Source organism: Blennius ocellaris (assembly GCF_963422515.1).
Source record: "Blennius ocellaris genome assembly, chromosome: 13".
Lineage (NCBI taxonomy): Eukaryota > Metazoa > Chordata > Actinopteri > Blenniiformes > Blenniidae > Blennius > Blennius ocellaris.
The window spans coordinates 23,891,707-23,905,785 of record NC_137662.1 but is presented as its reverse complement, the minus strand read 5'-3'; the positions used below and the strand labels follow the sequence as shown (position 1 = coordinate 23,905,785).

Sequence of the window (14,079 nt, the reverse complement as noted above, 5' to 3'; positions counted from 1 at the left end):
GTGAAAAAAACAAGACAAACATTAAACCTCTAAAACTAAAAGCCTCCATAAGTACAAGAATCTAATAAAACGCAGCAGACGTGTTGATAGCGAGGAAAAAATACACCTAATAGATGGTATGGATGTGTGTCGGTATAGAAAATGTCTTTGTGGTTGTATAGTTACTCCTATAAACGTGTGTTTTTGTTGCTTTTCTAACCGTCGACTGCTGCTGTTTCTCTTTCGAGTACAAGAAGTGTCCAGAACCCGTGAAAATCTGCATTTGGAACCAGCGGAACCACAAACTGTTTGTCCCGCTGTGGTTGATCTCAGGGCTCGGCGGAGCGCGAGGCCGTGGCCACGGAGGAAATGTCCACGCTGGTCAACTACGTCCAGCCCAACAAGTTCAACTCCTTCGAAGCCTCCAAGAGTAAGAAAGTCTCACTCCGACGTTTTTACTCCTGAAGGCTGAAGGGAATCGTCAGAGCTGCTTTTGTTTTGTTTTTAATCTTGTGTTATTATTATTACAGTCTTATTTTAACGTGAAAGTGAAAAGAGGAAGTCTAGCGTTCTGTGAATACATTTGTAAAATTACCCAGAATGCCACAGCAAGAGGAGAAGTGGACATTTCACTGTGTTTTACACAGGAAGGTTTCATTAAGATGTTGAGAGTTTCTGGAGTAATTGTTTGGATTTTGTGAAAAAAAATATTTACATTTTCAATCAACGCTGAACCACAACAAAGAAAAACTTAAACTTTTGAATTTGGAGGTTTTTATGGCTCTTATTAATTAGTTAGAGTTTACTTAGAGTTCATTTAGTTAAATGAGTTTCACACTTATAAAAGATGTACTTGTCCTCTTTTGGGTGTTTTAAAAAAAAAATATTTAACAGAATATTCATTGACCAAGTTAAGTCAAACTGCAGCCTGGAGACATAATTATTCACTTTGTGAGTTGTCTTGGGGCAATGCTTTTTTTTTTTCATCCTGAAAACTTTCTTAAAAAAACTCATTTCTACAGTACAAACTTGAAAACACTGTGTTATACCAGCCTTAGAGATGGAAGTTGTTCATTTACATGTTGTCTTTTTATGTCTATTTCCTAGATTTGTATTCAGAACTTGATTTAATTGAATTAATATACCTGAAATCGTTCATTACTGTCGTCAGGCTGTAGAATATCATTACTCAGCCTATGCGTTTTACTTTATATCGTGTGTGTGTGTGTGTGTGTGTGTGTGTGTGTGTGTGTGTGTGTGTGTGTGTGTGTGTGTGTGTGTGTGTGTGTGTAGAGGCGGCCCGCTGCTACAACATGTCGTCTTTCGTGGAGACCAAAGCCTTGGAGCATCTCACCAAGTCACCGGTGGAGTTTGTGGAGTATCCTTGGCAACGGCTACAGCAGTTACTATGGCAACCGCCTCTGTACTTTAAGTCCTCTTTTTTCTGCCCTTTTTTTTTTATTATTTTATGTGTAAAACCGCCAAAAAAATCAAACGCCGACTGAGTCACACAGGAACTTTTAATAATAATTTTTTTTTTTTTTGTAATTAAGCACGGTTATCTTTAAAGGGCCAGAATATACTTAGAGGGGAAAAAAAAAAGCAAACAAACTTTACTTTTATGGTTCAAACATGGCTTTTTCTTTGGGTTGATTTAAAAAACCTTTTTCCCCAATATGTCTGACGTTAACTAATAACTTGTGACGCATGTGTCCGTAACCTTCCTGACACCAGATATAACAAGTCCCAGCTGAGTCGGATCTACCCCAAAGGAACCAGAGTGGACTCGTCCAACTTCATGCCGCAGCTCTTCTGGAACGCCGGCTGTCAGCTGGTGGCGCTCAACTACCAAACCATCGGTGAAAACGCTTTATTTTCACCATGTCGATTTTGGTGTGACTTTGTATGACGACATCTGACTCGGCGATATCGTCTTGATTTGGTTAGGTTTTGTTTTGGTTTTTTTTTGGGGGGGGGGACATATTTTATTCCAACTCTTTTTATTGACATTTTTCAATCCAATACAAATAGAACGGTACATTTCTGAAGTAATAAAGACCCTCATGCCCCTCCCCCCTCTCCCTTAACCCCCCCTCCCCCCTCCCCCACCCCACTCAGGACAAACAACCTTGGACACGTGGCACAAACCTACAATACAAACATTCGCACACACACTCAAACCACGTAGAAGACAGACATTAAAGGTTGAGAAAAAATAAATAAATAAATAAAATAAACATATAAATAAATAAATAAATAGAAGAGATTATTCCTCATCAGGATCTGGGGATAAATCAAGAGAGTTGATATACAACAGAAAGGGATTCCACGAGCTCTGAAACGTTTCACAAGAACCGGAGTTTTTCCAATTTTAGATTATGGAGGACTTCTTTAATACAACGACCATATAATGGGGGGGGGAGGGGGGGGGGGTGGTGAGCCGACTTCCAGTTGTATAAGATGAGTCGCCTGGCCGACAGGGTCGTAAAGGCAACAGTATGTTTTAGTGACTTCGAAAATGTTTAGGTTTTGTTTTTTTTATCTCAAAAAAAAAAAAAAAACGTCCCGTCGCTTGAAACACAGGCTGGAACGTGAGTCAGTTCATCACTTTATCCGCAGTTATGAAGCCCCCGGGGGGGTGGATTTTCTCCCGCTGCGCTTCGTTTTGGGCCAAATCGCTGATATATTTAGCAGTTTGGTGCTTTTTTATCCGTCGTATCCAGCTTTTTGGTTTTTGTTGTTTGTTTTTCTCGGTGCAGCTTCAGTCAGCAGGGAGGACTTTAAGCGCCGTCCAAGCCTTGGCCCGCCTCCAGCCACCAGCCGCTCGGCCTTGTCAATGAATCGAACGGGAATTTTAATTTTTTTTTTTTACTTTAGAGACCACCGACGCCCAAAATAGCCCGTCTCCACTTTGCCTACCGCCCCTTCCCCTTCCCCTTCCCCTTCCCCTTCCCCTTCCCCTTCCCCTTCCCCTCCCCCTCCCCCTCCCCTACCATCAATGTAACGCCGGCTCTCTGTTCCAGATCTGTCCATGCAGCTGAACCTCTTCATGTTCGAGTACAACGGCCGCAGCGGCTACAGGCTGAAGCCCGAGTTCATGAGGCGTCCCGACAAACACTTTGACCCGTTCACGGAGAACACGGTGGACGGCATCGTGGCCAACACCCTCTCTGTGAAGGTAAACACTCAACACACCCGCCCCGGAGTGGAGTGGCGGCAGGGAATTAATATTACTGTGTGTGTGAGTGTGTGAGAGAGCGTCTCCACTTGAGCTCTGCGTGAGTCGATGAGGAAAACGACGGGAGTTCAGCCGGTCAGGAAACACGTGGTCGTGTGCAAAGCTTAATTTTAGTCCGTCGTCGAAACAGGATTCGGCACGACAGAAATGTATTTATGAAAGCTGCAAGGTTGTGAGTCCGACGTCGGCCCGATATCGGCCCGATAGCGATGCCGGTATCGATATCGGTCCGTCCTGATGTTTCGATACGTCGCTAGCAACAACCACTAGAACAGGGTTCCGCAAACTTTACGACCAAAACAGCCACTTTTGCTACTTTCCCCTCTTGTGTGACGTTTCACGACTGCAATTTAGGACGTCAAATATAGTTTTTGTAATTTTTTTTTACTTTACGTTTTTAGTCGTTTTAATCTTTTTTAAGCCATTTGAGTTGCAGTTGTTTTAATTTTGCTCTTTTTATTTGAGGCTACTTTTTTATTTAAATGTATGTTTTAGTTAATTTAGATGTTTCACTTTTTGTTGATTTAGTAATTTTTTTTAATTTATTTGAAGCTATTTCAGCCATTTTTACTCTTTTTAACTTAGAAATTTAAAAATGATCTCTTTTTCTTTTTCTTGTCGTGATTTGAAATATTTTAGAATTTTAAATGAGTTTTTTTAAACTTATCCTTTGTTAATGGTGTAATTGCAGCCAGTTTGTTTAGTTTTTTTCCAGCTATTTTCTAGCCGCAAGATTAGTCCTTTTAAAAAAATGTGTTCAATGTCTGAATAAAATTACGATTTTTTTATTTTTAAAGTTACATTTTCTGACAACTTCATGGAGCCGCTAAAGATCCACGTATGTCCAAAGATCAGCTCATGACTCCTCATAGACTCTTCCAGCCACGTGTTTTAAAAGATCTGGAAGTTTAGACCATTGACACCGAAGCTAAATGATCCCAGATCAGAAGCCGCCGTTGTCCCGGCGACCAGTGAGACGTTCCCGCCGCTCCTCCTCGTCCAGGTGATTTCCGGCCAGTTCGTGACGGAGCGGCGGGTGGGCGTCTACGTGGAGGTGGAGATGTTCGGGCTTCCCGCCGACACCCGGAGGAAAGCCCTGAAGACCAAGACGTCGCAGAACAACAACGCCGTCAACCCGGTGTGGGACGAGGAGCCCATCGTCTTCAAGAAGGTGGGCGGTGGGGGGAGGGGCGGCGGGCGGTGGTGGTGGGGGGAGGGGAAGATGAAGGTTCAATGAGGACTTTCTACTCGTTCCGCCAGGTGATTCTTCCGACCCTGGCCTCGCTGAGAATCGCCGCCTTCGAGGAAGGAGGGAAGTTTATCGGCCATCGAATCATCCCGGTGTCTGCGATCAGACCAGGTGCCCCCGTCGTCTTTATTCAGCTTTTATTGTCACTTCATCAGTTCTAGTATCTGTCCGTTTAAGCAACTCCTTCCATCGTATTGGCTGTTTTTTTTTGGTCTTCATCTCGTGTGTCAAATCTTTCTTATCGATCAATAATTTATTAGGACTCCACTTCCTGACACGGCTTTCAAAATAGTACAGATTCATTGTAAAAAAAAAAAAAAAAAAATTGCTTTTGGGTCAACTTCAGGACACACTTGTGAAAGAGATTCTTAATCTGGCTCAATAAAGGCTAAATAAAATGTATAATATTTATATAAATGAAATTAATTTATAACTATAAAACAATTTATAATTTAAACCATTTAAAAGTTTGATGACACAACAACGATACATCAGTTTTGATATTGATTGTTTGAAGAACTATGGATCATGATTATTCTGGGAAGAATTAAAATAAGTAAAAAAAATATACAAATCTTGATTTATTATTAAAAAAAATCTCACTCATTTAAAAATGATTAATGTGAAGAAGTGAATTTTTTTTTACTGCAGTATATTTATATGGAATATATCTTTGCAATTTAATTTACTTTGATTTGAATAATAAATGAATAAATAAATGAATTCTACTGGTGAGAATTGAGTGCTTTACTGATGGTTCGTGATGTTTTATTTGTGCAAAAAGCTTTCCTTTCCACGTCCATGAACACCGTGAGAGCTAAGAGAAATTAATAGAGAAAACATTAGTAGAAGCAATCTGATATAAACTCAAAGAAACCACAAAATAAACTACAAACTGCTCAAAATACATCTACATAGCAGCCCAAACGTGTACAAACCTTGTGCCTCTATCAACCAGGTGCTTTAAGAAATAAAATAAACTTTTGTATTCTCTCCTTTCGCTGGTCTTCCGGTTTTAACGCCCTTCAAAATAATACATCGACTTTCTCTAATATAACTTCCGGAAAAAACAAGTAATACTGGTGTAAACGCACTTTCAAAATAAAACCAAGAACAGTGACGAGCTGTTTGGGTGCTTTACAACATGCAGCAAGAAAACTCTGCTGGACGACACCACACACACACACACACACACACACACACACACACACACACACACACACACACACACACACACACGGAATTTCACAGTAAAGAAGAATTCATTAATATTTAATTTTCCTTTAAAGCCTGTTTCAGGCAGTAAAACCCTCTTTTCTCCTTCCTTTGCCTCCCGGGAAACATTTCTGAGCTGCGTTCAAAAAGTCATTCATCTCTCGCCGAAAGAAACGTCCATTTCCTCGTAGCGTCAGCAGCTTCAGACCAGTTTAGTTTCGGCTTTCCTCCAGTCGTCAGTGCGACTCGTCACGTTCTAGACTCCATAAGTAACTCAGAAGGCGGCCGGGTTAAAGCCTCTCTCTCTCTCTCTCTCTCTCTCTCTCTCTCTCTCTCTCTCTCTCTCTCTGCAGGTTACCGATACATCGGCCTGAGGAACGAGAAGAACCAGTCTCTGATCCTCCCGGCCGTCTTCGTCCACATCGAAGTCAAGGACTACGTCCCCGACACGTTTGCAGGTACGAACGACGGGATTGTGAAAACGAAAAAAAAAAATAATCCAAACAATTTGCTGCATATTTTAGCGACGCTTTTTGACTTTTGCTGTTTTGTTGTTTCCTTCGCCAACAAAAGTTGGGTCGAGAAAGTTCTGCTTTCATCTGCGTGTGTTTAACGTCTGTTGCCATGGAGACGCTCCCATGCTAGCGCTAACATGCTAGCGATGCTAGCTGGGTTCCAAAAAAAAAAAAGTATGTCTTGGGTGAAGGTCTGTCCCATTTTTGTTTGTAAAATACTTACATGTTACTACATAAAATACATATTATCAACGTTAAATAACAAAAGATATTCACCCGGATTGCATGAAAATTTCAGGGATGATTCGTCGTCATCTCAGGACCCAATCAATTAGATTTTGGTATGCTAACAGCTAACCATTTTCACATAAATACCCCCCCCCCCAAAAAAAATGTCCCATACCAAAGTGGATGAGAGAGGCACCTCATGGAGACCAAAGGAGATCAGCGTCTGTTGCCATGGAGATGTTTCCTGCTCGGCGTTTCACACTGTATTGTAGCTCCCAGCTAGCTCGCATCGATATGAGCTGACGGAATGCTAACACAAACAAATTTGATGTTGGCAAAGGTCTGCACTCTACCGAGTGTAGCTCTAGTTACACATATTATCCTCTCTCTCTCTCTCTCTCTCTCTCTCTCTCTCTCTCTCTCTCTCTCTCTCTCTCTCTCTCTTGTCCAGATGTGATCGAGGCTCTGTCCAACCCCATCCGGTACGTCAACCTGCTGGAGCAGAGGTCCAAGCAGCTGGCGGCTCTGACGCTGGAGGACGGCGAGGAGGACACGCAGCCCGAGGTCAGAGCGCTGCTGCTGCCGCCGCCGCCGCCGCCGCCGCCACCGCCACCGTTCTCGCTCGGCACGTTCAGGCAGTAAATCCGACGTCTTGTTGGTGTTCAGGATGAAGTGGAAAGCTGCGCGGAGCGAAAGAACGACCTGAAAGCGGCTCCGCTGGAAAACGGGCTGAGCCCCGCGTCCGGACCGGCCGGCCACACGCCCGTCGCCACGACGCCCAAATCCTCGGCGGCCAGTCAGCAAGCGGCGAGCACGGGTAGCGTTCCGCTCACGACGGAGTCCCCGGTTCACACCACAACGCTTCAAGCGAAAAAAAACACGTTACTATTTTTTTCATTTTGGGGAGGGGTTTCACATTTACACTGCAACGTTTTGAAAACGGACCTCCGTTTCCACGGTAACGGCAGAAATCTGTGTTCACGTTAGGTAACGCGTTGTCGCTGTTTGATCAACCACGCGCACACGCGCAGCGGCACGCTGTAAACATTAACAACGTTTTTGTGTTTTCACTTGAAACCGTCGCCGTGCAAACCTAACGCAGCGCCCCTGAAACTGTATAGTTTAATAACGATACTATTGTCTTCTCTCCACTTCAGATGCTCCCAAACCGGCGGCCAAGACGGAAGACCTGGTTTTAAGTGTTTTGATAGGTCGGCATTCGCTTTTAATGCTCAGCTGTAACTACAAGTGCATGTCCCAACATCACTGAAACTTTTCTGTTGGTTATTTTTTACACTCACGGCCATTTAAACATTTTTTTATATATATATATGATAATTATGGCTTGCGGGCAAATAAACAGAGAAAAGATCATGAAAGATTTGAATCCTTCAAATTTTCTCAAAGAAATTCTTGAAACAGTTCAGTTTGTGTCTAATAGATCTAAAATATATAGAGCAGGGGTGTCAAACATGAGGCCCGTGGCCCAAAACTGGCCCTCTAATGTCGGCCTCAAACTCGCCTCATGCGGTTAAGATTTCACTGTATTTTACACCAGAAAGTTTCATTAAAATTGGTTCTAGTTTGACATCTGAGTCATTTTCTGTTATAATTCTTTTTTTTTTTTTTTTGGTGAAAAAATCAACAATATCGTCACATAAACGCTGCACCATGACAAAGAAAACGTTTAAATCTAAAGGTTATTATGACTCTACCAGTTTGCCGAACCTGAACTAAAATGTGTTTCCACACGCCGGCGCTCTAGACACTTATTTTCAAAGTGTTTGCCGTGTGCTGACAGAGGTGGCGCTGTGCAGCCTGGAGAACCTGCAGCAGTCCAAGGTTTACCAGAAGGAGCAGAGGCGGCAGTTCAAGGAGGTGAAGGAGCTGGTGAGGAGACACCAGAAGAAGACCTCCGAGCTCCTCCGAGACTTCAACAACAAGTACAAGAAGACGGCCCGGCAGTGCAGCAAGGGCAGGTAGTGCACACACACACACACACACACACACACACACACACACACACACACACACACACACACACACACACACACACACACACACACACACACACACACACACACACACACACACACACACACACACACACAGGTTTCTGTGACTTATGAGGACATTACATTGACGTACATTCATTTCGTCCTCGAGTCCAAAACTTTTGCAACTTTCCAACAAATATATTTTGTCTGGATCCACAATCTGTAGCTTCTGTTTAGAACATCCGACATGATTTATTATTATTTTAATGGGTTTTTTTTTAATCAGTTTTAAATTGAATAAATTAAATATGGACTCTTTGCCATTTTGTTTTTTTTTACTTGTATTTGATGCTATGGTTTTTAATTTTATTTAATCTATTTTCACGATTTTAAATGCTTAACTTTTTTATATTAGTCTGATTTTCTTATTTTTTAGCTATTGAGACTCTTGGAAATTAGTCATTTAGAAATGGCCTTTTCCTTTTTTGTACTGAATTGAGGCATTTTAAAAAAAATTTTTATTTATTTTTCCCATTTTAGCCATTTTAGCTTTTTTTTTTCTTACCTTACTTTTGTTGCTGTTAATCTAATATTAGTCCATTCAGCTGATGATAAGAGTTCTTAAAAAAAAAAAAAAAGTAGTTCAGTGGGCAAATAAAATGAAGATAATAAAGTTTTTCAACCTTTATATTTTCCAACAGCTTCAGGGAGCCATTACAGCGGGGCTAAAGCTGATCGAAGCTGAAGCGTCATCACAACCTGACCTTAAAACATCAAATATAAAATATGTCCTAAAGAAAAGAAGTGATTTCTGTCCCCTCGGTTACACGAGTCCTCATGGGGAGTGTGAAATCAAGTTTAGACCCTCCGAAGTATAGAAGAATGAGGCCAAACACACACACACACGAAGTTTAACGAGTGAGGAAAAAGACGTTATCGTCAGCGTACGTCCTACATCTTTAGGGTGTGATTGTTGTTTCAGGGGGACGGAGAGCGAGACGGACGAGCGTCTCCAGCAGCTGAGAGACGAGCAGCACCAGCAGCTTCTGGCTCTGAGGCAGGAGCAGTACTACAGCCAGAAGTACCTCCAGAGGGAACACATCAAGACGGTAACGCAGGCTGGTCAATCGCTTTCCACCCGGCTCGTTTCAGCAAGAAGGTGGAAAACTAAAGCTTGTTTAATAACGGAGAAACAGAAATTCTATTAAGTGGAGATCACTTTTTTATTTTAAATTTTCCACATTAAGATAGATAGATAGATAGATACTTCCTTTATTCATCCCCGAATGGAAATTGTTTTGTTGCAGCAATCTGGTACATACGAATATTATAAAACACAATAGAGTAGAAATAAAAGTAAAAAATAGAAATATAAAAATATCTGGGTATAAGACATAAAGTAAAACACAGAACGGAACATGGGCACTTAGAAATAAGCAGGCGATAAAATAGTGGCAGAGCCATTAGAAGTAGGCATTATATTATAATAATAATAATAATACAGATAATAACAATGTGTAATAGTGTATAATACTCGTGTACTAGTACTACTACTAATGGTAGCAATAATATAACAATAACAATATGGTAGCAATAAAATAACAATAACAATATCAGTAATAATAATAATAATACCAATAGTAATAGTATGCTTATAATAATAATAATACTAATGGTAATAGTGTACTTGCACATGTATGAATATATGTATATGTACATGCAATATGGGGGGGATTGTCCATGATTGCTAGCATTGCTAGCATATATTAAATCTCTATTGTTGTTGGGTTTTTTTAATGAGACACGTAATTTATTCGGCTTATATTTTCAATAGTTGCTCCGGAAGGTCTCAAAGCTAAAACGTTGCGTTTGTTCCAGCTGACGGAGCGACTGACCAGCATGGCGGAAGAAATCCACACCTCCCAGATGAAGAAGCTCAAAGACGTGTGTGACAAGTAAGACCTTTTTTTTTTTTTTGGACAAAAATACATTGATGTAAAATGAATTCTTTATCGGGGGCGACTGACGACATCTAGTAACTTTCGTATTCGTCTGGAATTCTGATGTTTGTGGGATTTCTACTGTTTCGGCTCTACAATCGGAGGTTTTTGAAAACGTGTCCGCGTCCGAAAATGTATTGCAGTTCCACAATATGTCAGACGTTTTCAATTTAAAGTACAATTAAATAAAGTATGAATATAAATGCTTTTTTTTTTTTTTTTTAAATGTAGAAAAGATATATTTTTTGAAAAGTACAGAAATGAGATGTTCGTGGCGCCGGTTCATTTTGTTCACTCTTCTGTGTTTTTGTTTTATTCTGTTTTCCTCAATTAGCTCGTTTGGAGTCGTTTTTTTTCTTTTCTTTGTATTGCCTGATGAGTTATTTTTTATTGGATTTTGCGTTTGTCCGTGGTGAAGAGGCTTCTTTCTCGCTCTTTTTGAACGAGTCGAATGTGTATTATATTGAAATCTGCTTTTTTATTTTCCCCTTTGTTTCATCTCATTTTAATCGTTCCTTCGTTCAAAATAAATGCATAGAAATAAAAAAATAAGAATAAATAAATAAGAGATCTGAATTTTGCTGCCGATTGTGTTCACTTGTACTGAAATGTAAAAATGGACACGTGCATCATGTCATGTTGGGAGTTTCTCTCCCTGGACATTCGGGTTTTCGTCGTGAGCTTCAAACTTCCACTTTGATCTCGATCTTGATCTTTGATCTTGAACTCGAGTTTGTTTTTTAAAAGTTCCCGTCTCTTTAATCCGTTCCCCTGCTGATTCAGAGAGAAGAAGGAGCTGAAGAGGCAGATGGATCGACGGAGAACAGAGAAGATCAACCAAGCAAAGACCAAAGAAAAACATCTGGCTGAAGAGTACGCTCTGTAACACACACACACACACACACACACACACACATACACACACACACACTGGATAAACCTAATCAGGCTCGGTCCGTCTGTCTGTCCCCAGGGAGAAGATTGAGATCAATAAGTCGTACGTCAATGAAGTCGTCCAGAACATAAAGCGGGTCTGAAGGAATTCTTCACATAAACTGAATTCTGAAGAGACGCCGATGAAAATTTAATGGCTGTGGCTCCTTCATGAAAACGTTTTAACTGTCTGTCTCCCTGTCTCTCTATCCATCTCTGTTTCTCCCTGTCTCTCTATCCATCTGTCTGTCTCTCTGTCTCTTTATCTATCTTGTCTCCCTATCTGTCTGTGTGTCTTCCTGTCTGTCTCCCTGTCTCTCTATCCATCTCTGTTTCTCCCTGTCTCTCTATCCATCTGTCTGTCTCTCTGTCTCTTTATCTATCTTGTCTCCCTATCTGTCTGGTTGTCTTCCTGTCTGTCTCCCTGTCTCTATCTGTCTGTCTGTCTCCCTCTCTCTCTATCCATCTGTCTGTCTCCCTGTCTCTCTATCTATCTGTGTTTCTCCCTGTCTCTCTATCCATCTGTCTGTCTCCCTCGCTCTCTATCTATCTATCTGTCTCCCTGTCTCTTTATCTATCTGTGTTTCTCCCTGTCTATCTGTCGGTCTCCCTGTCTCTCTATCTCTCTGTCTGTCTTCCTGTCTCTCTATCTATCTGTGTTTTTCCCTGTCTATCTGTCGGTCTGCCTGTCTATTTATCCATCTGTCTGTCTCCTTGTATCTATCTATCTGTCTGTCTGTCTCCCTGTCTATCTATCTGTCTCCATATCTCTCTATCCATCTGTCTGTCTCCCTGTCTATCTATCTGTCTCCATGTCTCTCTATCTATCTGTCTGTCTCCCTGTCTCCCGGTGGGTGTGCAGCTCGAGGAGACTCAGACGAAGCGTCACGAGCAGCTCGGGGAGCAGCACAACGAGCTCCTGCAGGAGATCCAAGACCTGAAACCAAAGGTAGATGAAGGAGAAGTTTGTGTTTCTGTGTGAAGTTTGCTCGGCGTCTCTGCGTCTTGCGCTGCGATGGACAGGCGACGTCTCCGGGGTGGACCAGCGTCCTCATAATTACCTCCGGCCGGTTCCCGCCTCCGGAGGCTCTAAAGTCAGACGACGGTAAAATCACCCACCCGTCTGTCTCTTGTCCAAACGGCATTCAAAGAACGGTCCAAACTGTTTCGTCTTCCAAGGCTGCGTCCGTCTCGACCGTCTTCCGTCAACTTGCGACGGCGGACTGTATATTTCTGCCGCCTCATCAGTCCGCGATGATGTTTGGAATGGAAAAACGTACAAAAAGCTTTGATTTTGCTCGAGAAGCTGCAAAAAAAAACTGAGCAGGAAGCGTCTCCATGGCAACAGACGCTGATCTCCTTTGATCTCCCCCCATGAGGCGCCTCTATCGGATGAGAAGTTTTTTTTTTTTTTTTTTTTTAAGTTGGTAAAATGCTTTCATACAAACCAATGAATAAATACACATAACTTTCCGACCAACAGCTCCACCTAGTGGCCCGGAGTACTAACTACATCATTTTTTAGCGTTTCTGCTGTTGCCTTCCAAAATGTTCCCGTGTAAACTTGAAGGTTTTTGTAAACGAAACCACCAAACCGATGCGTTTTCACTCAATTAGAGTTTCACCCCACTGTGGAGTTTATATAAACACTGAATCTGTTTATGTTGAAAAAAGCCAAACGTGGTATTTTATGTCTCTTCAGGACAAAAGCGTCTCAACCTTCCAGTCATTTCACCTGATTGATGAATTCCACTTGAGTTTTTAAACATGTGACTAGAGTTTTGCGTTAACTCTTAAAAAAGGCCGAACTTTAATGGATATTGCGAGAAATGTGTCGAATCTGGAAGCTTTTTCGAGCTAAAAATGAACTAAATGAATATAAAAACGTGCAGAATGAATGAATTTCGTTCGGTTTAAAGAAAAGTGAAAAGGTAGAAATGAAACCCTCTTTTAACTTAAGTACATTTAAAACTGTCCCACATTTATTGATCACTCTCCCGTGTGCATATGGCGGTAGAAAAAGCAAACTCCTCACTGAAAATGAAAACCTAAAGGCCATTTCTGATCCCGAGTCGCCTGGAATCCCTCGTTTACATGATTTCTTTCCTTGAGTGAAACTCCGCCTCCTTCCTTCACGCTGGGATGTAAAAGCTGCGGGATGTTTCTCGCTGCTGCTCGCCCACGCGGCCTCTGGCCGCCATGTTGGAAAATCTCCGACTGCTGGCAGCCGCGGCTCGACAACAGCTGGCCGCTTGACTGAATTCTCTCCTCATCAGTGTTTTTTTTTTTTTTTTTTTCTCTCCTTCCTGACCTGGAACTGAAGCTTCTCTCGGTTTTGTTTTCTCCGATCGCGCCGCCGCCGCCGCCGCCTGTCACTCTGAGGAGGCGTCAGTCAATCAAACTTTCGCCGTACGGCACACGACGCGGCGCTCGGCGGATGATTGACGCGGCGACAATGAGACGGGAAAAATATGAGCGAACGCTGAAAGGAAATGATTAGAAGTCGATGAAGCGCGATGACAGAGAAGACGACAGAAGACAAACAGGCTCAGACAGATGGAGAGATGACAGAATTTACAGCACGAAGCTAGAGCTACGCTAGCTAGAGCGCATTAGCTTCGGTTAACTCCGCATTTGTCACCGTGGAAACCAACGGGTTTACAAGATTATTTGATCCTCCGACCATCATTGTGGTCGTTTGAATTTGACAGTGGGGGTACGCACA

The 14,079-nt window shown here is 42.1% G+C and overlaps 1 protein-coding gene across 1 annotated transcript in view; it reads left to right on the top strand.

Annotated features, from left to right (window-relative positions):
* LOC308138686 (1-phosphatidylinositol 4,5-bisphosphate phosphodiesterase beta-1-like) overlaps positions 1–14,079 on the top strand; it is a gene marked incomplete at both ends in the record, with an annotated part of 35,105 nt that overhangs the window by 20,524 nt on the left and 502 nt on the right. Inside the window, 16 exon segments of the mRNA XM_080507901.1 lie at positions 313–409; positions 1,273–1,357; positions 1,714–1,838; positions 3,003–3,157; positions 4,221–4,388; positions 4,478–4,577; positions 6,035–6,139; positions 6,876–6,988; positions 7,091–7,241; positions 7,582–7,635; positions 8,226–8,404; positions 9,405–9,530; positions 10,300–10,376; positions 11,205–11,294; positions 11,395–11,452; positions 12,217–12,303. Of these exon segments, the coding sequence (XP_080364027.1) occupies positions 313–409; positions 1,273–1,357; positions 1,714–1,838; positions 3,003–3,157; positions 4,221–4,388; positions 4,478–4,577; positions 6,035–6,139; positions 6,876–6,988; positions 7,091–7,241; positions 7,582–7,635; positions 8,226–8,404; positions 9,405–9,530; positions 10,300–10,376; positions 11,205–11,294; positions 11,395–11,452; positions 12,217–12,303 (1,770 nt within the window).